Below are 24,450 nucleotides of genomic sequence, written 5' to 3'. Positions count from 1 at the left end.
GCATTTCGAATAAATTATACTTGGAATAAAAACTACGGATAAATGAAGTTGCTCGAGAATAAAAGCAAGTTTTTATTGAAAATTCATTTAACTTATTCGAATGAAGATTTATTCAATCTGCAATCATGTACTCTATTATCATGATGGAAACAAAAAAAAAAAGAAGGAATGTGAGTAAACGAGAAATTGATCTTCGCATTACCAGTAGCGTACTTACTCGTCATATTTTCCCAATAATATTCATACAACTGTTTCTCGTGCCAGCACTACGTATGGAAATTTATATACATGTAATAACTTTAATTATTTATGTACTTTAACGTTACCGAATAGCTACACCTAATATCTTACACATAACAGTAGAATCCTGTATACTAACAAGTTGCAAAAGCTCATTAAAATCGAAGTCGACAAATTGGAGTCCTTTTCGCTTGTTAGTGGAAAGTTATGTAGGTAGTTTGTACAAGCATAACTGGTCACCTCACGACGACCTCGGAGTAACGGATTGTGGAGGTTTGAATAAGAGCGAGAGAAAAGAGCGTGTAGGGAGCAAGACGAAAAGAGACCTACCAGAGGACTCGTTAGTGAGACTATCTAGCAGCCCCTGTCCTAGACATTAGGATATGGTAAGATATTTTGGAAGCTACATTCGGAGCAAGCACTGAGAGTGCGGGTAGTGGCGAAAAGCTCTTTCGTGTCGTCGTAACGGACACTTTCTGGTAGATGAGCGAGAAGTGTCCCCACTTTAAGGATAACCTAAATTTAACTTTCACGATGCGAAATCCAGTAGCAATGAAAAGATACCTAAATGTGAGATTGATATCGTTGAACTTTATTTGAAATGTATCTACTTTCAGTAAATGTAGGTCTCCACCAAGACAATTGGGTGGCCAAAGGAAAAGTTCACATAAAAGTAACCTATTCATGTCGAAAAGTCATTGGTTTAGCAGATATTTTGGTAATTATGCACAAAAGTGGACGTGGACTCCAATTTTGTTGAGTTTACTTGTTAAGTTACATTTACTGCAATATTAACAGTTGAAGATGAAATTGCATATGTAAGTTAGGTTAGATTAGGTCAGATTCTATGGCTGACTCTCCAAAGGATCTAACCTAACTTAACTTTTGAACCACGATCGTTCCACACCTCCAACAAAATGCATGTTACTCAGGACCTTCTCGTCTACAACGTATGTGAAGATCAAGGTCATTGGGGTTGAGGCATCTTTCGTGCATAATTACCGATAGCTTTATTTTGTAGAACCTGTCGCATGAAATAAAACAAGGAAAGAAATGTCGTAAGGTACGACCTTTGTACTTGCTTTCCTTGTTTTTTATACGATAAGCTTTACCAAATAAAAGTTGAGATATCCGTCAAACTAATGGTTTTTCGATATGTATAATTTGATAATTTGTTATAGAGAATGTCAAGACGGAACGATTAGTGCATTGAAAATTATACAATTCCATTTAAGGAAACATATATCATCTTCGAGTAACCTCTACGCGTCTATTTACAGCAAAGCTAATTACACATACATATCCATACAGATTATGTTCCCTTCGAAACCATTCAATTCCTGTCTGAACTGTCTCCAGCTTCTGTACAGGTAGTAATTTACTTAGTAGTATTCAGACATTTTGGTTAACATATAATAATAGTGCATAATCATTATTAAAAGGTACAAAATTAATAATAAACTAATAATTATTATTATGCCTTTTTTACATATTTTTATGGCCTGTCTGGATATCATTAGACTGTACTGTGTATTGAAATGCACAGATAGTGCAATAAAATACTACTGCTACTAATATGCAATTGACAAAAGGAACACTGCACGTCTCATAGGTTTGAAACCTGCCTGACCTGGCGTGACCGCAAAAAGCTGTATCCCAATTTAAAACTGCATAGGCAATTGAAAATTAATTAGACTGTTGACAATTATATTTTTTACATTAATTACATTTTATTCATTATTAATAATAATATTATATATTATATATATTTTATTTATATATATTTATTTAATTATAATATTATATATATTATTAATTATAATATTTACAAGAGCTGCATTATTCACGTAAAAAGCTGATGAATAATATAGTCGTACATCAAAGTACAGGTTGAGCAGAACAATGAAAACACCTCTTATATGTCATATATGTCATATATGTATATGTTTATGTATACCAAATTCTAAATATTTAAAACAAAAACTGGACTATTTACGTAAAAACCTGATGATACACTCGTACATCAATATACAGGGGTTGAATAAAATAATGGAAACACCTGTTATATATCATACATATAGCCATTTACATATACATACACATATACATATAAGAGGGGTTCCCATTATTTTGTCCAATCCCTATATATATATATTAGATCGTCCGAAAAGTTTCTTTCGTTTTATAAGGAAATAGTGGATGCACAATGTTTTCCGTTTTATATTATTTTATCGAATTACGTACGATCCATTTTGTTCTATCAAAATAAGGATCACAACGCTCGATAGATTAGGTTTCATGTTTGTATAAAGATGCGTCATTGCAAAAGATGTGTCTGTAAAAGAAAGACACTTTTTGGGCAATCTAATATATATATCATATCTGAAGATATCAAAAGCATATTGGATAAGTCCTCCACAAATTCCCTCCTCGAACATTTTTCTTGTATTATACTGCCTATAACAGCGGTGCAGCGGTTCTCAACCCGCTGTACACGGTCCCCCGGGACCACGAAGTCTGTACATACCCCGATTGTTATTGTATTATTCTAATGAAAAGTATTTAGTACGTGTATTTATTTATAACGAATTATTTATAATGAATTCCTTCTTTCCGGAAAGATTGTTGACGAACAGTAGATGAGTGTTTTATATTTTTTAGTTAAATGTATACGCTATACTATATAATTCTTTTTAGTCAAATGTACATATTGATGTGTACATATTTGGCGCATTAAGGATATAAATTTTGAGTTAGATTTTAGAACTCCGGAACAACCAAAAATTATTTAACCTCTTAGGTACAGCTGAATTTTGCGCAAGGCTGTTTCTCTGCATGGTAGAGTTTGATGCAGATTACGCGTAAACGATACACCACTCCAATGACGGATAATGCTGTTCTCTACGCAAGCACATTGCAATGAAGTTTTTGATAACTAAATTATAATTTTTCTTAAAAATATGATGCATATACTTTAACTTTAATAATTTACTTTAATAATTAATAATTAATAATAATAATTAGTGGAAGATTGTAAAAAATTATAAGGATACGGATCGGCATGTTAAAAAGAGCATCTAATAATGGTATATTCATTTTAACGAAAAGCAACAATTGGTACCTGACACTGGCGTATCAAAAACAAAGACTATATATTCTGTTTATATATTGTTAACACTGTTATAAAATGTTGTGAGGGCAAAACAAGTGTGAAGCAAGACAAATGAAAAAGATCATTTAGTTGAAACGGTAAGTGAATTAGTCAGTAGAGTGGACCACTATAGTGGCGCATCATACCTAACAGATTAAGATGAGTTCATGATAAGCAAAAGCTAGAGAACCGCTGACCTATAATGTTTTATGATTGTGCTTGCCAAAATATGTGACAAACAATCGATGCTTATGAAACAATTGCTACTCGATATCTGATTTCTTTTTGTTCTTTCCTCCATTGTAATTCTCCGCGGAACGTCTAGTGTCTGCGAACTTCAAAATTAGATTGTAGAAAAAGTTGCACAAAACAGCGCTTGATTTCACGAGAAACCAAGGAACTGAATGTATCGTATAGAGTAAAAGAGAAACGTTGACCAAACCATATCAAACCATTGAATTTTACTGAAAATATTAAAATGCATGCATTAAAAAATTGGCTGTTATTAACTGCGTGTGCTTGGTCGTCTAATCAAATTTCACTTTGAATTTGCATAAACATCCGCAGTCTATTTATTACAAATAATATAACACTCCCTCATTGGAGAGTATCTATGCATATAACAATTCTTAGTGTAATGGATTTGTGACTGTTGTTTGCAATCGTGCAAAAGTGTTGTTTTATTAATGCGGCAGAAGGTCATTAGAATGCCTTTTGTGTAGTTCTGTAGGTAAGTTATCTCTACAGAGTTCCTTGGCTAGGTCGTTAAGATGATTGTCTAGTCTGGTTTTGTACTTGTCACTAAAGCGTATAATTTCCTCAGTTACTGAACCGATTTTCAAGTCTTTACGGAGTTCGTAATTGTGCACATACCTCGGTGCGTTTACTATGGTCCTGAGCACAATAGATTGTAAAGCACCTAATTAAGCTGTGTGGCTTTTAGTGGCCATGTCCTACAGCTCGATATGGTACGTCCAAGTGGATTTGACGATCGTTTCGTAGACGAGAAGTTTATTATCTGCACTGAATTTTCCATGGCTGCTCATCAGCCTATACGTCTCTTTCCTTTTGACCCTGAATTGGTCGATCTTTTAAGACGATAGAAATTTTTGATTTATTGCTCTACATAGTATCCTATTTAAACAATTAACATAAGCAAATAATAGTCTAATTATGAACCCTTAGGGATTTGGTAATTTACAAAGAACTAGAAAAACTGTGTAATAAAAAACAGTTCAGAATTTTGAATTTCCCGCAGTTTTAAAACACTACGCAGCTTCAAAAACAAACAACAAAAGACCAAATATTAAACATATGTACGCCCAAGTATATATATATATAGTATAAGTATATAATAAGTATAGTATGTAAGTATAGTAAGTAGTAAGTAGTAATAAGTATAGTATATAAGTATATAAGTATAGTATAAGTATATATATATATATATATATATATATACACACGGATATTAAATATAAATTATTTATTTATAAACATATTAATAGTGTATTGAAATGATTTCATCGATATAGCTGTTTGAAATATCGAATTGGTTACGTAAATCTCTATAATACTTTCTCCTTTTTATATTTATGTTACGTTCGTATCATACAATTCCCTTTTTCGGAGATCGAACGTACGCTCGACTTGGATTATCGAAGCTCGCAAACAACAGAAAGCAAGAATTTTATCCACGAAAATCTCGTATTATGCATAGATTTCTTCTGACTTCACTACTCACTTTTTCCTAACTTTTGGATATAAAGCAGGTTAGATCAATTAAATTGAGGTTAATAGTCATAACATAAACTCTTGTCTCGCCTTGGCGAAGCATGTGTGGACTTGTGCCTGGGCAGAAAAAGATAAATTCTTCCAAAATTATTTGTTTTACGCTCTACAATTGACTGTTAACTTATCAGACAATAACATGTTAGATTAATTAAATTGAGGTTAATAATCATAGCATAAACTCTTGTCTTGCTTTAGCGAAGCATGTGTGGACTTGTGCCTGGCCAAAAAAAAACAAATTCTACCAAGATTGTTTGTTTTACACTCTATTGTGTTAACTCAATTGAGTGTTACCTCATCAGCAATTGGTCAACTAAGTTACGTCAATTAAATTAAAGTTAATATCTTTTGTCTAAACTCAGATCTATCTCGCTACGAGAAACGGAACGAACTTTCTGTTCAACCCGGTATAGCTTTACCGCTCGAGGTGCACCGATTAGTTAAACGTTACGAGGTGTACTATTAGGATTTCCTGCAACTCGAAGCGTTACCCACACGTTGGTTCGTTCCCATATCACTTTCATGGCGCCCCAGGCGTTAGCCATACGCTGATTCGTTCCCACATCTTGACCTTTCCTGTGGCTTCTGGCGTTAACCATACGTCAATTTGTCCACGATAACCAAACTCTTGGAGCTGGCAACGTTAGCCATACATCGGTTCGCCCCCACGTTTATTTCTTTTGACAACTAGTGCGATCAACAACATTGGATTTACTTCATAATTGCTTGATAACTTCATAACCTAAAAGGACCTCGACTACGTAGCCGCCCATGCTCCAACTTGCAGCAATTACGAAATAAGTGAAAATTATTAATAACGATTCCATTATTTGAGTAAAAGATACATTTGGCACCTATTTCACAGACCTGTAAATATTTTTCCAGAACTTGTATAAATTATATGCTTGTAAAAATTGTAATTGTGATATTGATTACGATTGTTGATTTCTTATTATGCTTAATTCATAAACTAATCTGCATCGTAAGTACGTACTTTCAGCATGTACAATATATAGGGTGTCCATCGATAGGTATCGTTTGATACCAACGCCCGTTGGCCGCGCTGGATACACTCGTTCCCGGTCGATCACGAAAGTTAAGCAGCAGCGGGCACGGGGCGGACAAGGATGGGTGACCGCTCCGTGTGGGCGTTTGGTGCGGTCGTGCTGGGGCTATTGCGCCCCCGAAGATAGGGCCACTTGGGGGATGCGGACGGCCCAGATGCAACGTCAGGAAGCAAGCAGCAAGACCCGGATGCCTCCCTCCACCCGGAGGGAAATAGACGACACCGGGGGTGCCTCGGTAGAGCTATTCGCAAGAGATCCCGGGAACACCTTCGCCTGGTCGTCGGGAGGACCACCGTGGGGTTTTAGTCGGTAAGAGTCCGACACTACTCGGCTGTTGCGATGCAACAGTGAGTGTCCATGAGGATTTCCCCACGTAAAAAAAAAAAAAAAAAAAAAAAAAGGTATCGTTTGATGTAATTAATAAATAGTACATGATAGGATAAAAATGTAAGAGCACTTTAATATCAATTTTTATGTAGAATGTCACTGCGAAGAAACAAACTTTCACTTTCAATTTTTTAAGGTTATAATAAGGAAAACATAAAGGAAAAAGTTAGATACAATATCCTACGACAGTTTTAATTTACATTTCATATTAAAGTCTTTCATACGATAAGTCTGACAACATTAAAGTTAAAATATCTCACTTTCCAACGCAAATACCTCGTACAAAATGAAAAATGCACCAAATGGTGAATAAAAAAATGTATACATACTTGCATTTAAAAAAATGTAGAGATGACCTTAGTACGATCTTGACAAATTGACGATAAAAGTTTACATTTTTACGGTGACATTCTACATAAAAAAATGGTGATAAAAGCTTCCTTACATATTTGTTCTATCATCTCTACCATCTAGTAATTATGTTAAACGGCACCTATCATGGGATACCCTGTATAATATTTATTATTATCTGCGGTTTTCGATATCCGCGATAGGAATATATAATTTATTAAGTTGTTACACATGAAATGCGTGGTTCTCCCAAACTGACACATTTTACTTAAACTAAATCTTCGATAAATAAAATCATCAGTAAATATCAAATGTCACGTGACATGTTAAAGCCCATATCCTATAGCATTCATCACGTTTCGCATTGGTTGATAAAGTGAGGTTACGTTTGTTTAGCAACAAGAGAAGGGGAATGATGGACTCCGATGAAATTCGAATAATTTATCTTTACGAATATAAATTGAGACATGGTGCTGTGGAAGCAATGCGAAATATTAACGAGCATTCGTTACAGTATGGCCTCCATTATCCGCACTGATGGGGAGGCAAAACTGTTCGGATAATAGAACAATTACTTTCCTGACCTGAAATTTCATTTATTCAAATTTAGATGAAGATTAATTGTCCGTTTCTTCAAATATTTATAGATCCCCAATCTCTTTAGCCGATAAGTCACATAATTCTTTTGATGTAAGTAAATGCATAGTGTTACTTTGTTCTTCGTTCCTTTTGTATAATAATAAGATTTAAAACAGTAGGAGCAAGGACGAAGAAAATGGACTGAGAGAAGGAGATAGAATAAGGAAGGGATTTTACTTACTCCAGGGAACAGGATGATGAGGAACGGAGGTGAAAGAGTACAAATAAGGGTAAGAGTGAAAAAGACGGTAAGAGTTATGAGATTAGTATAGAGGATAGGAAAGAGAGTATTTGGAATGGAATGGTAGATGAGGTTACGGTCATTCGACAAGTTGGTGTGAAAGTTTCGGATTGGGAAGAGAGAAGGGTGATTGAAAGAGTGCAAGATTAGACTGAAAGTTTCTTGAGCCGGACGTTGGGGTGGACTGATGGACGCCAGTATATGTTTTGTATTATGATTAGAGAAGAGTACCAGAGGGATCCGATGAAGACACGAACAGGAAACGCAGAGTGAAACTATGAACAGAAGCTGTGACAGAGAAAAGATGGCAAGCTTGCAGGAGAATGTTCGCAAGAGAGTAGGAAAGAAGTTAGAAGAAGCAAAATAAGGGGAGGATAGGAGAAGGAAAGGAAAGAGGTTATGTTGACAAGGGGAACAGGGAGCCATATGTTGGCTATAGGAGAAGAGGAAGAGGCTCTTAAGAAGAGCTACGAAGGAAGTTAAGAAGAGTTAGATGAATAGAGAAGCCCAAGAGAGAGAGAGAGATGGCAAAGGATGGAGAAATCAAGATAAAACAGATAGTACAGATGGTGAAAAGGGGAGGGAATTTCAAAGTACTTCGATCAAGGCTGGAGCGGAGAAAGTTTAAGAGGGGTGGCCAGAATTACTTTGGCAATGGGATGAAAGAAAGCAAATATTGGGTGAGTGAGGAGAATAGAGATTGCAGGCTGTGCGATTTGGATGAAAAAATGTGGGAACATGTTCGGCAGGTGTGTGGCAGGAGCAAGAAGAAGGATGACAGACCAACGTTAGAAGGATTCTAGGAAAAGAAGGGGAGGGAGGAGGCATGGTTGTTTCGCTGCAGCTGCTAGAACCTAAAATAGGAAAAGGGAAGATTTAATGGATGATCTGTTCTGTGTTAATGTCGAGTTTGAAAAGTTTACTTGGGTTAAAATGTATAGTGAATAGCGGTGTACTACAGCTATATAGCTGTCGGATAGTATAATCAGTGACTATCAGAAAATTACAAATTCCTTTCGCGGATATCGAAAACTGCGGATAATAATAAACGTTATACAGGGTGTTCCACCATGAACGCCGTTTGATATAACAACTGAGCCTGCAGAAGCGACGGGGCAAAAGTATATATGGAGATTCTCAAAAAATTCCCTGCCAAAAAATTCTTTTTGTTCGATACCGACAGTTTCCCGACCTAGAAACATAGGTTAATTTATAGGTTATCTTATAGGGAATGCTATGACAGATTGATTAGTAAAAAAAAAACATATAGTTCCATGAAAAAGAACGAAGTTAACCTTTGTTCGATTTACAGAGAATTCTTTACGACATATCCAGGAAGAGGTGGTGCGTGACTTTGCAGTGATTTCGACGAACAGCATGCATTTTCAAATTTCCTGTTTTCGCATTTCCTTGCCTCAATACATATACGGATCGCTGCTTCTCAAACGGAGCGAAAAGCACATTCTTTCTATATTCGTCCGCAGACGTTGTCTTTTGTTTTACATTTCGAATGGAAAACGAAATTCTTGTCTACGGACGTGCTTTTCACGGAGCTCTCCCCCCTCCCCTCCCCTACTCCGTCGTGTGTATCTGTCGATAATTGTCCGTCAGTGTGAACGTGACTTTAATCCGCGAATGGTCTCCGGACTCGAATTTTATTCATCGTCGTCTGTGAATTCTCCGTGAAAGAAAGATGCTGATTTGCCGCGACACGTGTCTGCGGACAATTGTCCGTTAGTGCGACTCCAGTTAAAAGACACCGCGCAAAATTGTAGTAATTTAAACGTATACTTACGAAGCCGTCGCTTCATGCGCAGCAGCCTACTGTTTTTCTGTGATTACGTTTGGAGTGCTCAGTATTCAACTTCAATCGACGATATATCGGCGATTTTGCGACGGGAATTTCTCACTTTTAAATCTGTTAATCTCGCCTTTTAGATTGAAAAATTGATCCAACGTCACGTTTAAGTGACCTGTGCCGCTAAAGTTGCTGCCACGCGGAAAGTTTTGTGAAATAAATCATAACGTGCCAGAAGAAGAGAGAGCGTAACGGATGCGATACCAATTTGCAGTTGAATTCGTTAATTCTCTCTATCGTTCTATTTGCATGTGTCTGAGCGTCGTTGATTAAAAAAAAACGCGCTATTTTTTGCTATTTGTTACTGCCGGTCATTTATCTCTCAAAGTTACTCTTAATCTATTTAATTGTTCGCCATAAACTGCAACCGTCCTGGTCTTATTTTGTTTTAACGTTTAATTAGTTTGAAAAGTTTGCAATAAATGATTCTCTATATCGCATAAAACACACAGTAAAGTTCTCTTAAGACGAAAATCAAATTTCACAGTAAGCACTGCTCCTAGACCTCACGATAGCCATTGCTTTTTACGATTGCAGCTTTTATACAGAAGCTATTTTTCATCCCCAGTTATGATCCCGTCGAGAAACGGATGATATTATTTTCGATCTTATCAAAACGAATTAACAACGACGCGCCGACTGTTCGTTGCGAAGAATGCATTTCGTTAATATTATACTTTTTCTGCTACTTGTTCAGTAATTAAACTTGTTTTTCCTTTAGTTAAATATTTAATATCCCAATGCCTCGTACATTACATCGTTATGAACGATCGGACCTTGTTTCATCGTTTCGTTTAACGTTACAATTTTGAAATTCACAAAAATCATTTCTTATATTTACTCTTTTACATTTTTACTTTCTTACATTCGGAACATGTTCTCCAAATATTTGGAAGATATTTTTTGCCACGTCCGTGACTATTAGATTGCGTAATAAATTCGTTTGCCTCTCGATGTAATATTTTAAACAATATTAAAAAGTATTACATACGTGTACGTTAATTGCAATAGACAAAAGTGTAAGTAATATAAATAAATACGGTGGTGAAACTGCTGTTTAGCGGGTCAAGGTCGTCCTCCTCAGTAACCTTCAGAAGTTTTTAGACGTCGTTCGTTGTTTCTTAAAAAATTATTGACGCTTCGTGCGCAAAGGCAGGTACAAATGCTGTGTCCATAATCGTTTCGTTCCATTTGAATTGGGGTTAGGGTTAGGTTAGGGTAGGCGAGGTAAAAATACCCAAACCTAATTATGATAACGTAGTTAAGAAAGTCCGTAGTTACTCTGGCAGTTAACTCCCGCTTTCTTGAATTTCTCCGCGTTGATATTCGGAACACTTGGGCAGAAGTCACATCCTATTTTGGGGTGAGGTTTGGAATACTTTTCGACTTACTCCCGTGTTTTTTTCGACCCAATTCCTAGAATTCTTCGTATTTCTTCCCGCGAATACGTAAATCGTTTAGGCTAGCGCAGCCGATAACGAACGACCTAACACAAACCTAACCTCAAATTCTAACAGAGCCGTAAGTGCGGTAATATTAGTATACAACGCGTATGCACGTACCATGTGCTGGCTCATTAAATATGTATTTAACGTCGATAAGGTACGTTCGACTTGTTAAAATTATTTCATTAATAATTTCTCGGCAAACAACAAGCGCTGAACAAACGGCGGCTGCAATCTTCTGCAGGTTGACGCGATAATCTGAGGTTGACTTTAATGGCATAGCACTTTGATGGCACCTGTGAAGGTGAAGGTCGTTAAAAGCGGGACTTAAACAGCAGTTTTACCTTGTTTATTAAATTTTGCAAATTCTTCCATCTTACGGTAGAAATTATTAATTTCTTTCAGATTATATAATTATTAGTTTCTTTCTATAAATGTCAGAAATTGTTGGAACACTAACTGTGCTATTAATATTGGGATATTAATTGTTTCGACATTTAGGAAACTTATTTCACGAGTAACCGTTAAATAATTCCGAGAATTTAAAAACACACGTATCGAAGCATTTTTAAGAAAACAACGAAAGCTTCGAAATAATAATGTGAATAAGTTACTCATTCCTTAGAAAATAATATATACATCATTAATTAAGTACTTCTTATATAAGAGTAACGATGTTTGAGGTTTCCTATTTTTAAGAAACGTGAACGAATTTGTTACATAACCTCGCAAAATATTGTTTTTCTTCAATTCACGCGGCGCATGATAGGTACAATGGATCTCTGGCACATATTCTTAGCTTTCTTACAACATTATAAAGAATGACATGAACGATGCTAGCATTTTATTTGAATTGAAGAATCTTTGTGTTATGAAAACCGCATCGGGAAGCTTTAAAATACACATACTCGCGCGCGCGCGCGCGCATACACATAGATACAAAATACATTAATTATATTAAGATGTACTTATAATACCTGATAACACATATAATGATAATACTACAGGGTGGATAATACACAACTGACTAATTTGAAACTCTCTCAAGCCTGGAACGACGTGTCATCTTTTGTTCCACTTTGGCAATTGTTTCACGGATTCGTGGCAAATTAATAGCATAGAGCGTAGCACAGTTCAAGAGTGTGTCACGATTTTAAATAGAACATTTTATCAAAGCAATTCGTCAATGACGATGACCTCGCACAAGTTACGTTCGCTATATCATCAGATCGCATAGATCTTGTGATTAACTGTGCCGGACGTTTTCTCGTGGGATTTTCTCAAAAGTAAAGCATATGTCGATATACCAAACACCATCGAGCAGCTAAAAGATGAGAAGCAATATTACATAACTTTCACAATTTATTTATTTATTTATCAAATAATTTATTATAAATAATACATCATTTTCAAGTATTCATAAATGACTCATATTGAGAAGACTGTTGCTGTTTTATTTCGTTTGAAAGCTATCGACACGTTATCCTCTTGGTATATTCTAGACACCTTAGAGTCTTTGCAACCTAACCTCTTTGCGACCTAACCTCTAACCCCAGATTGGTATAACAGAATGGGACTACCTGCCACGAACACTTCTAAATCTTATGATGGCGCCTGTACAAAATTACATTTTGTTTATGGATTCATGATATGAGTTTTTGAATTCTGTTTATGCAGAAGTATACTTCGCTGATAACTGATCACCGATGACGATGACAATCAGTCAGCTAGGGGAGAGTCATGTAGCATCGATGGCTCTAAATTGTTTTGTTACGTCTTGAGTAACTGCTATGCTAAGGTGGGTAAAATTCAAAATTAAAAAAAATGATTTTGCGCAACGAACAGAACCTAACAAAAGGCGGGAAATTAATTTATTTGTATGTATATGTGCACAAAGTGTGCAAATATATATGTAGAAAAAGTAGAAGGTCACCAGGTTATTTTCTTCGGAGTTTACGAGGCTGAGTGGACGAGCGTAAGCTTCTGTGTGCGTAGATCAGTGATTAAGTAAATTCCTTCCTCCGTTCTATCTCCTATTCCAAAAGATATGTTTCCGTGGCTTCTGTCGTAGCTTTCCTCAGATTAAACGCAAACAATATAGCGTGCCGTGTACGTTGTTTACTGGCAGCTATGGTGTGTACTTGTAATTCATAAGATTATGGTGCGACGACTGTAATATGTTCTGATGTACGTTGCTGCGACTTACTGCATGACTATACGGCGTTGTTGCGCGACTACAAACTTGTCTGCGAACGCTGGAAAACCACAAAGGAGCGGGAGAATATTTCGATTTGAATGGCCGTATCGTTTATGTGAATTCAATCGGAAAGAATTTATATTTACACCTATTAATAGCCGGTGGATGGCTGCATAATTAGAACATTGTTAATACGTAGAAAGTTTCAACTCGATTATGTAGACTGTCATTTATTACGCCATTATTTATATATTGTAATTGCGCTCGATATGCGTTTATACCGTACATTTATTATTATGTTCAACAAATTAACTGTGATAATATAATAAAAAATGTAACGTCCCAACTTCAGAATTGATTATCCGAAACCCTGTTATCCGGATTCTCTTTTATCTGAACATCTCATTCGACACGTTCCGCATTAACAAACTCACTCCTTTACAAGAATTGTTGTCAACGATCAACGATGTTACTGACAAAAGAATGGTATAACTTCGCAAGCAATTCAAAGAATTGTTGTATGGCGGCATATGCTTCTTGGATGGACGCCAAATGTGTGTCACTAAGAAGAGCATGGAAAAAGCTAGCGAACTACATTAAAGACACCATAAAGACGGAGGTGAAACATAATATTACGACAGATATGGAAGAAACTCTATATTGAATACGGTGATTGTGACAACGCCAATGTTGTGGTATAGACGCATATAGAATGGTCTCAATGTGATGAATCTTCTTCAATTGACCATGATACTAATGTGATGCTTAGCTATGCTTGTTATGCACTAATGTGTGCTTCAAATAATAAACTGCAACATGAGTATAATAGTAATGATGATATTCCTCAACGTTTTGAAGTATTGCAGTCTCTCAAAATAGAGCTAAAATGGCACAAAAGGAATGCAATTTTACCGAATTAAATTTCCTAAGAAAATTGTGTAATTCGCTAGTTGAATCATATTTAACTTCATTATTGGTATTGCTATTATTATAAATTATGTTCTTTGTATTTATTATGTTATTTGTATTGCTATTATCATAGATTATGTTCTTTGAAATACATAGATCAAAAGTAAACTTTCAAAGATGGACCTGTTTATTTAATTTTATTATTTGTATTGCAATTATTATAAATTATGTTCCTTGAAATACATAGAACATAGATAAACTTTCAAAGATGTATATGTTTCTGTTTAATTACATTATTTGTATTGCTATTACTACAATTTAGGTTTTCCCTTAAAACAGAACAAAAGTGAACTTTCAAAGTGAACATCTTTTTATTTAGTTTTATAATTTGTATGGCTACTATAAAATTTGTCTCCTTTTTTTAAATACAAAGAACAAAGATAAACTTTCAAAGATGTATATGTGTGTGTTTAATTGCATTATTTGTATTGCTATTACTACAATTTAGGTTCTCTCTTAAAACAGAACAAAAGTGAACTTTCAAAGATGAACATCTTTTTATTTAATTTTATAATTTGTATGGCTATTATAAAATTTGTCTTCTTTTTTGAAATACATAGAGCAAAGATAAGTTTCCAAAGATGAACATTTTTTTGAAGATAGACAACAGGAAAGTAACAGTTCTGTTATGCAAAAATTCCTTTATCTTATCAGGCTGTTCCCAATTAATTTGGATAATTAGTAATAAAATATTGGTATCCGTGTGATAATAAAATATAATAAATATTAAAAGTAAAATATGAAGATATGAAAATCTGTGTATGTCAGCAGAAAATACTTCGGGTCGTCAATCATTTTACTAAGCATTCGAAGCCTAGAGTTTATTAGCATAGAGAGATTAAGAAGATTAGTGATGAATGTCACAAAGGAAGGGTGCCTCCATTCTGTGTCTGTTGTTAACACAAGGGCTGTTATGTAAATTTCAATGGGAACAATGGGAATATCTACCATGTAATGCGCACCTATTACTGTGCAATAGCCATGTGGAACATACATATAAAATCTAAATGTACAACGATACGATTGAAAATCATATGGAAAGAAGATAATGAAACGAATTATGTAGCCTAAAAATAATATCGGAAAATTAGATGTGAATTTTTTTAATACACAATTAGTAAATTAATTCCTCGACATTACAATTAGCAGATACTCAGCAATTTTATTGAAAAATAGCGGCTTAATGTAAAGTTATGTGGGCGATAAGCAACATTTTATTTCATCCATTTGCATTTTTATAAAGAAAATAACATACTTATTGAGTAAAAGTTACTGAGACCCATCAATGACAATGACAATGACAATGACAATGACAATGACAATGACAATGACAATGACAATGACAATGACAATGACAATGACAATGACAATGACAATGACAATGACAATGACAATGACAATGACAATGACAATGACAATGACAATGACAATGACAATGACAATGACAATGACAATGACAATGACAATGACAATGACAATGACAATGACAATGACAATGACAATGACAATGACAATGACAATGACAATGACAATGACAATGACAATGACAATGACAATGACAATGACAATGACAATGACAATGACAATGACAATGACAATGACAATGACAATGACAATGACAATGACAATGACAATGACAATGACAATGACAATGACAATGACAATGACAATGACAATGACAATGACAATGACAATGACAATGACAATGACAATGACAATGACAATGACAATGACAATGACAATGACATGACAATGACAATAAATGTTCTGATGTGACAGAATATTATATATAATTAGATTTATGATAACTAATACGCAACAGTAAAATTTATTTATTTATAAATGTCAAACGCTATGGGATAGTTTTATTTGTAGCAGCACAGGACGTTTCGATTCGAAGATGCCTCACATAGTTGTTTTGCCACAGAGGATTAACACTGTACGACACACATAATGCAATAAACTCTGGACAAAGCAATATCGCGGCTACGTGCAACCATCAGCCGGAGCCAAGTTCAAACCTTCCGGTACCCCCCCCCCCCCAACCAGTACAAATAGACGACCATGTTCTCCGGACATCGTCAGTCGCGCGAATCAATATCAGTATCGAGTTATCGAGATCATCAGTCAAGCGAATAAGTATAACGAATCAGTCCAACGAATCAGCATAACAATTAGTATCAGTATCGCAGTATCGCGCAATCTTATAACAAATATCATCGAGCGAGCAACCTAACCCCAATCTTAAACGAACAAGGCTATCGTGACCAAGTCAATGATATTTTGAGCACTGGTATATGAATGAAATAATTTCTCAGTACACCGTTAGTAACTTGTTGATGTGAGAAGGTAGCAAGTATCGTTTTTAGTTATTAACTTATTATTAATTTATATATTTTAATATTACTCATATATTGATACTACAAATTGACCAAAGTGTCTGCAATCTGGACACATATGAACGGTAATATTTGCCATATTTAACTGTTTGTAGCTCATGGGAATGTTAATTAAAACAAATCTTCAGCACGCAAACAGCTCATGAATTATTAATAAATCTTGGAACCGTGTCGTCCAAATTTTCACTTCTCAGATAAAAAAGTCGTAAAGAGCGAACTGCACCATTTTCCTGCAGGATTCCGACCAACCGTAACTTTTCCAAAATTTCTTTCGCGCGTCATTTAGTAAACTATTCCTAAAAAAATCAGATCGTTTAATCGAATTTTAAAGAAAGTTATTCTGTTTTAGAAAAACGTTCACTTAATTCTGTCCACGGTTGCGCGTATAATTATCTCAAGTATAGTCAAAGTAAAGATCGAAATTGCACGGAAGATGATCTGATGATTAACCTTCCGCGCCAGAAGCGCCTTGTCACCTCCCACCAGAGAAATATATAATTAAACGCTCAGAACTGTAAAGTCGCAACTGCAACTTTCCACGTTCAGGCGAAGGTAACGAGTACGAGCGATGGTATCGACAAGCTGACCAAAACATACAGCATGCAGCGTAGTTGAACTTCGCTGGGATTCAGTGAAGTCTAATAAAATTCAGGATTTATGGGCCGTCACTTCAATCGTTACATCTTGCAGGAAATCTCGGATGATCGCGCTGTGAATAGAAGCGTCGATGCTGGAAAGTAAAGGCGATCACGAATAATCGACAGATCGGACGATAGGAAATAAGCTAGCAGAATTATTTACGTATATCTGGAGTAACTATGCTTAATAATTTGGAACATTGAGATATCTTGGCGAGAAACTAGCCAAATCGATCGGCAACGGTGCCAAGTATTTCGTGAAAAGCAAAAGACAAGCATGTTCGCGTTTGACCTTCGCTTGAAACTGTGTCGTTGAACGTAGTCGATTGTCGTGTTTGAAAGCGTATGAAGGTTTTCGAGAGGCGAGCGAAACAGTGAAATTGTTTAGCGAACGCAAGTTACAAAATATTCTTGTGTGATTTATCATAAAACGTGTTTGTTTTTCGGTGCTCGAAAGAAATTTACGATTGAACTTATCTTCTTCTTAGGGTAATTATTATTTTCTTATCGAAATACGTACGTGCCTAATATGGAACATGTTGAGAGTTACGTACGTAATAACGGAACGTGTCAATGATACTGTTACGAATAACGACACAGAATTACGTTTATTTTGTAGCGGATATTACAAAGCAGATATAGTGTAAGAATAAGATATAATATAAGAAAGAATGATAGTGAAAGATGGATGTCATATATCCGCTGTTTTCAGTGAGATCACGAAGAATGCGCTTCAGATGCGTCATTCACGTGTTCAACGTTTAGGAGACAAAGAAAATTAATATAGGGGAGATTCGTGCACTACCGACCGCCCTAAGTTTCTTTCTTATATCTTGGACTAGAGCAGATTTCTAGCAAACTCTTGTTGCTAGAGAATTTTACCAAAGGAAAATTTTAAAAATGAGTTTGCTGTACGAATAGAGCTTGATGGAAGAAAAGAAATTAATTTTGTGAAATTTAATGATAATAATTGAAATTTTGCACAAATGAAAATGTTGCAATTTGTGGGAAACGAAAAATTGTCGTCCAGTACCGACCGATTATTTGATTAGTAGATGTTCCAGCCTAAATGATTAATAACGATAAAAAAACGATATTTAGAGGTTAGAATACATGTTTCTATTCAAATTGTATTCTTACATACAGTGTGCCTGGCTTACCTGGAATCGCACAAACATCTGGCAGAACATGAATGGTACGAAAAAATGTTTCGGACAGAAAATCCATAGCATGGGGGAGCACGTACTGTACTTTTGTGTATTTGACCTTGCGGTGACCTCCTGTGAAAGCTATATTACAGTTTTTAGGTGAACACCTCCGTCTGATATTACAACATATTCTTGTCGCTGACATTCTGACGTTTTCAGAACACTACGAAGTCGTATCTTTTGCACTATCCGCTATCAACTTAAAAAACAAATTCGGCGGAGCAATACGAGGAATCGCCTAACCTAAAAACGATTGCTCGAAAGTGACTGGTTGTTTGAAAAATATTAGAAAACTGCAACCTTGTGTTTCGGCAACGCCATTTCAGTAACAGCGTTATGAAAAGCGCCTTTACGTATCCCTGTAATGTACTTTGAGTAGCGCTTATACCGACGAATAGATCGAATTTTAAAGTTCATATCTCGGTAGCGAATGACGCAAAAGACACGAGTTTGTAGTGTTTTGAGAATATCTGAACGTCGAACGTAAGAATATGTAACAAAAAGTAAAATAAAAAATAAATAATATGAAAAATATGAAATAAAAAGTTTTAACGTGGCCTTCGTAGGATGATTCAAGGTCACCGCAAGGTCAAGTACGCAAGAACATTCTTGTCGATATTGCGCAATATTTCTGTGTCATTTATGTTTCTCGAAATATTTGTGTGATTCAAGATAAATCGGACACATTGTATATCACAAGGAAAGTAATTAATATTTTCGTGATCTATGCATCGGACATGTGTGCAGTCTTCGCATTCGTCGTTTTTGGAACACTGAAAACCTCAGTAGCCTGTCTCTGGATCATTTTATTTCCGAGGACTAGCTTCAAAGCCGCATTCATATTCCTCTCTGTCTACTTTTTTTCGTGCTTTGGAATTTCAGATATTTTTCTGCGTGAAAAGGTACAAGAAAGATTGAACGAACATCTTCTAATTAATTTCAACTGTCAACAGATTGAACTTGCAGATGAAAAAGATGTGGTGTGTACTAGTGGACGCTTGATTGGTCGATACTGGACGACAATCGGTCGGTCGGTCTTGCTTGGACAACAAACACGTGGAAACGTTTTATATAATAGTGTATATAACATGGAAATAAGATTGCGAAGTTGCAAGTAGTAATTACATTTAATAGGTTAGAACAATAAACAAAATATCAGATTTGGAGAATAATTTTTAACACTCGGAATATCAACGTGTACGTTTAAGGTGTCAGAACAGCAAAAATAATTAAATAAACAATATGGCTCAGTATATGTTACACAGAATTGTTATGTTAATCGCTTCATTCAAATAAAGTGCTAATATCACGTGAAAAAAGTCAGAACTAATTTTGGTCGGTGTTGCACTCCTTTGATATAATATAAGATAAAAAAACAAGACATATTCGTTCATTTGATTTCTTTATTTAAATAAATATTCATTCTTCGTTCAGATATTCGTTCGAAAATAAAGTTCTTTGAGATTTCCTTGCAAATTTCCTAGCAGTTCCATATTAATTAAATACCATTCTTTTAACTCGGCAGATTGGACATTTTTTATATTTCTTACATTTAGATACTTAGGCTCTTGCCCTCAGTTAACTATTAGCCAGTTAGCTGTTTTTGACGAGTATACTCGTCACGAAGAAACGGTACTAGTTTGCGTTACGACGAGTATGCTCGTCACGAAGAAACGATACTATTTTCTGCTACGACGAGTATACTCGTCACGAAGAAACGATACTATTTTCTGCTACGACGAGTATACTCGTCACAAAGAAACGGCACTATTTTGTGCTACGACGAGTATACTCGTCACCAAGAAACGGCACTATTTTGTGTTACGACGAGTATACTCGTCACAAAGAAACGGCACTATTTTGTGCTACGACGAGTATACTCGTCACCAAGAAACGGCACTATATTGTGTTACGACGAGTATACTCGTCACCAAGAAACGGCACTATTTTGTGTTACGACGAGTATACTCGTCATGCGTAAAAAGTAGTTCCAATTTACTGTTTAAATCGCAATTTTAGCGAAAGCTAAAATGTATTCATGAATGTTAAGATGTTTTGAATATTTGCAGGCCAAGGCGAAACAAAACGAACTAACAAAAGAGTATAATCAATTCTTATGAAAAAAACTGTATATAGTGTGAACAAAGTAATTGTTCTTTTCTCTGCCTTTGTCCTCTGCGATGGTTTCATTTTAGGTACACACTTTTCGAAGAGGTCAGCTAACTGGTGAACGCACGAATATCTATTAATTCCGTGGTGTGTTAACGTTAGTTTCGTTGAAAGAGAAGAATGTTTCTATCTTTGGGCCGCTCTTAAAATCAGGTGTTCCAAATTTGGCGCAATTACCCCACGCGTAAACGAATGTGCCCATATGGAAATATATGAATGTACAAAAGAATAAGACAAAGAATTATTAAGTAGATGAATCGCGTGATAAATAGAAGGCTAAGGGTGGAAGGGAAAGAGAGAAAATCGGAATGAAAGAGGAAGGGAGAAAGAGCGAGAGACAGGGAAATGATCTGCGTCTGCGTTAAAATTTCGGGGCGGCTGCAACATGGGATAGCGTCGCGGCGACATTAGCTTGGCCGACGTCGCTCGGTTCCGACGTTCTCCGTCACGGTTGCGTCGTTCGTTTCTCCAATTGCTCGCTTGTTGCATCTCGTTGTGTGTCTTCCATTCGGTTTAAATTCCAATCGTTCCAACAGCTACAAAATAAAAGGAGAAACAAAAAAAAAAAAGATACTTAATTACGTAAATGAAAATTTAAATTAATCGTAGTGTATTAATTGTTCGCGTTTTAGTTGCGTTTTGTTAATAAGAAGGGAAAATAAAAAATTAAAAACTGTCGATCCGTTAAATGTGCTCGCTAGAACAATCGTACGAAACGAGAGGAATTTTCCAGTGTCTTCCTTGAAAAAGCACGACCGAAATGGTAAATCGTATTTGAAAATAGAAACGGCCATATAAATGAAAGGTAAACTGTTCGATTCGATCGAACCGTGATCGAATGATAATTTCGTTCGATTCCTATGAGAAGATCGAAATTACAAAATATGCTGCTGACTAATCCACCAGCACACAGAGTCTTAATTTTCCTTTGATTCGAAGAACATCATTAAGGATAAGCGGCGATTTCCCGACAGATTCTAAAGTCTCAAGGATAAAAGAACGGAAGTCGTAAAGGAAGGCCAAAGAGGATTTCTTCAAGGACTAAGCACAGGAGTGCAACAAATTCTCAAATAACTCTGTGCACGGTTCTAAAGATAAAGAACAATAAACGACAGAGAGAGAAAGTTTCTAACAATAACGCAAAGTACCAAAAATATTCGTCCATACGTATGTTCTTAATTATTTCTTCTTAATGATTAATTCTTTCTTCTTGATGGTTTAAACAGCATTAGCAAAACGTACAAAAATGTATCGCTTTTCTTTCCTCGTTTTCTCATTATCGTCTTAATTTGCGGGAGAATTCGGAGAACGAAATTCGAAGGATCGATATCGTGATATTTAAGGGATTTCCCTCGGAAAACATTTCTGTATCTGGAAAAGAAAGAAGAAGCACGTTCGTTTACGCGGAATTACCGTTGCGAGCAGAACACTCGAACATCGAAGATCATCGAAGATATCCCATTAGGATAATTACTTATCGAAGACCAGCCGGCAGACGAGCAACGACGAGAGCCGTTAAAAGACGAGAGAGATAAAAGAATAGCTAGTGCATTTCAGACGATCATGGATTTCAACGCATCGACCAGCTACTACGTTTGCGATTTATCGTCGTTTCATTCCTATTACTCACGGCTGCACGGCTGGATTTCTCTTTTCGTTTGTATTTTCGGTTCGATCGCCAACATTTTAAACATTCTTGTCCTGACCCGGCGGGAAATGCGATCACCAACCAATATAATTTTAACGGGATTGGCCGTGGCTGATCTGCTCGTCATGATCGATTACATTCCGTACGCGTTTCACCTCTATTTGTATCGGCGATCAAGAAGGGACACCTTCACCTACGGATGGACGATTTTTGTGCTGTTCCATTCGAATTTCGCACAGGTAACGGACAATTAACACGATTAAATTAATTAACATCGAGATTAACAGATTCCATTAAGAAGTTGCTTTTGCTTGCAAGTTCGACTAGGCCGGGCAATCTTCGGTACGCGAATTGATGATGGGTAGACATAACTTTTCGAACGACAGAACGCGCGTCTGTTTCTCGAATTATCTAGGAAAAACGCATTTACCGAATTGTTGTATATATCGTAAAATACAGCGATTCGCGTGCTCGAGATCTAATGATAAACCATGGAGTTAGGCTCGTGGTTAACCAGCGGAGGAAATTGGCTTCTCGCTTGGAACAGTATAGCTTTTCTATCTTGAAAAGAATGGCAGTTGGCTTGCTCGATTGTTGATTGTAGGAATAAGGTTCAGTACGATTGAGGTTGCACGAAGAATTTACGAGGTTCGACGAATTTCTGTAACGTGCGAAAAGGAGAAGTTATTATTTGTCATCGACTGATGGTAACTGCCAAGTAAATTTCATAAATTAGCGTGGCATTTGTTTCGTTTCCATTTGAAAAGAAATCGTTCATCGTTTTCTGCTCTTTGATGGATAAATTGAAGAGCAGCGTCTTGAAACGACTCGGCGCTCAAATTAAACAATAACAAGAAACTAGTTAAATAACGAAAGCTAAAACTGCTTTCTTTTTAAGAATACGAATTTCCACTTCATGTTTCTGGTCTTTAGATAACTTTGCCTGGAAATTCTATGAACTGTCTGATGAGCCGATAGGCAAATTCGTCGCTGAAAATGTCGATGATTTGTTAGAAAATTTGAAAGCCTTTCTCAAAGTGAAGAATGATTGCATCGAATAAAATACAGTGGAACCTGCAGTATCCGAACTAAAGAGGAGGCATAACCGTTCGAGTTTCGAGTAATGGAACTCGCGTCTTTTTTTCATTATTATTCTATATTTCAATATCAATAATATCAGGTTATCCCAGAAGTTTCTTTCACTTTGTAAGGAAATAATCCACAACATTTTTTATTTTAGATTATTTTGTTGAATTATGTTTCATTCTATTCTATTTCTATTATTATGATCATACATAATTCAATAAAATAATATAAAACAAAGAATGTTGCGGATTATTTCCTTGTAAAACGAAAAAGTGTGATGTTTTTTAAATTATTTATGAATCCTATATTCTTTTCGCTACTATATCAAATTTTGTTAATACATTGAACTACGTTGAATTACAGTCTGTATATGCCTCAAACTAACGCTTCTAACGCCATAAACATTTGTTAGAAATATTAGGCCGAACATAAAGTTCGTTCCGTTTTTCTTAGCGAGATGGATCTGAGTTTAGACAATGGTCCTTAACCTCAATTCAATTGGTCGAGCCTAACATTGTCGATTAATTAACAGTCGAATGTGAAACGAACATTTTTGGAACAACTTGTTTCTTGTTGATCTGGCACAAATTCGAACATGGTTCACCAAGAAAACGCGAGACCAAATGCGTCAATCGGCACACGACAAAAATGATGACGCAACTCGGATAGGGTATTTTATCGCGTGTAACATATTTTCACGATCTTGCATGCTCAGACTATCGCTTATCTCGCTTGTTATAAAACTACCTCAACGACAAGAACTTATCATTCTTTGGAAAAACGAACTGGAACGTTTCTTTTTCTCGGAAGACTAAGCACTTGCACACCAATAGGATGACGAAGTTACCACACGGAAGGCGAAAAGTTATCGAAAGGAATGGTGCGTACATTGATTGAAAACGATGCACGTAAAGAAAAAAACACGTTCTTCAGTATGGCCTGAAACTGAAAAACGGAACGAACTTTCCG

The 24,450-nt window shown here is 35.9% G+C and overlaps 1 protein-coding gene and 1 long non-coding RNA gene across 3 annotated transcripts in view; one reads left to right on the top strand and one right to left on the bottom strand.

Moving 5' to 3' along the window:
- Positions 1–12,810: 12,810 nt before the first annotated feature.
- The window catches only part of LOC138188774 (uncharacterized), a 25,392-nt gene continuing 13,752 nt past the window's right edge, over positions 12,811–24,450 (bottom strand). The window contains exons 2-3 of the long non-coding RNA XR_011175678.1: positions 13,101–13,422; positions 12,811–12,960 (exon numbers count right to left, since the gene is read on the bottom strand). This is a non-coding gene — a long non-coding RNA (uncharacterized LOC138188774). The remainder of the gene's footprint in view (positions 12,961–13,100; positions 13,423–24,450) is intronic.
- LOC138188764 (G-protein coupled receptor dmsr-1) overlaps positions 21,165–24,450 on the top strand; it is a 24,240-nt gene continuing 20,954 nt past the window's right edge. Inside the window, exon 1 of one of the 2 annotated variants that reach the window (XM_069130807.1) lies at positions 21,165–22,634. In XM_069130807.1, the coding sequence (XP_068986908.1) occupies positions 22,311–22,634 (324 nt within the window). In that variant the 5' untranslated portion in view covers positions 21,165–22,310. Of the gene's footprint in view, positions 22,635–23,727; positions 24,362–24,450 lie in introns of those variants that run through there. The other variant, XM_069130809.1, reaches the window with a different exon arrangement.

Source organism: Bombus flavifrons, chromosome 17 (assembly GCF_040668555.2).
Source record: "Bombus flavifrons isolate JBK064 chromosome 17, iyBomFlav1_principal, whole genome shotgun sequence".
Lineage (NCBI taxonomy): Eukaryota > Metazoa > Arthropoda > Insecta > Hymenoptera > Apidae > Bombus > Bombus flavifrons.
The sequence above is the reverse complement of the archived record's forward strand: the minus strand, read 5'-3'. Positions and strand labels throughout refer to the sequence as shown.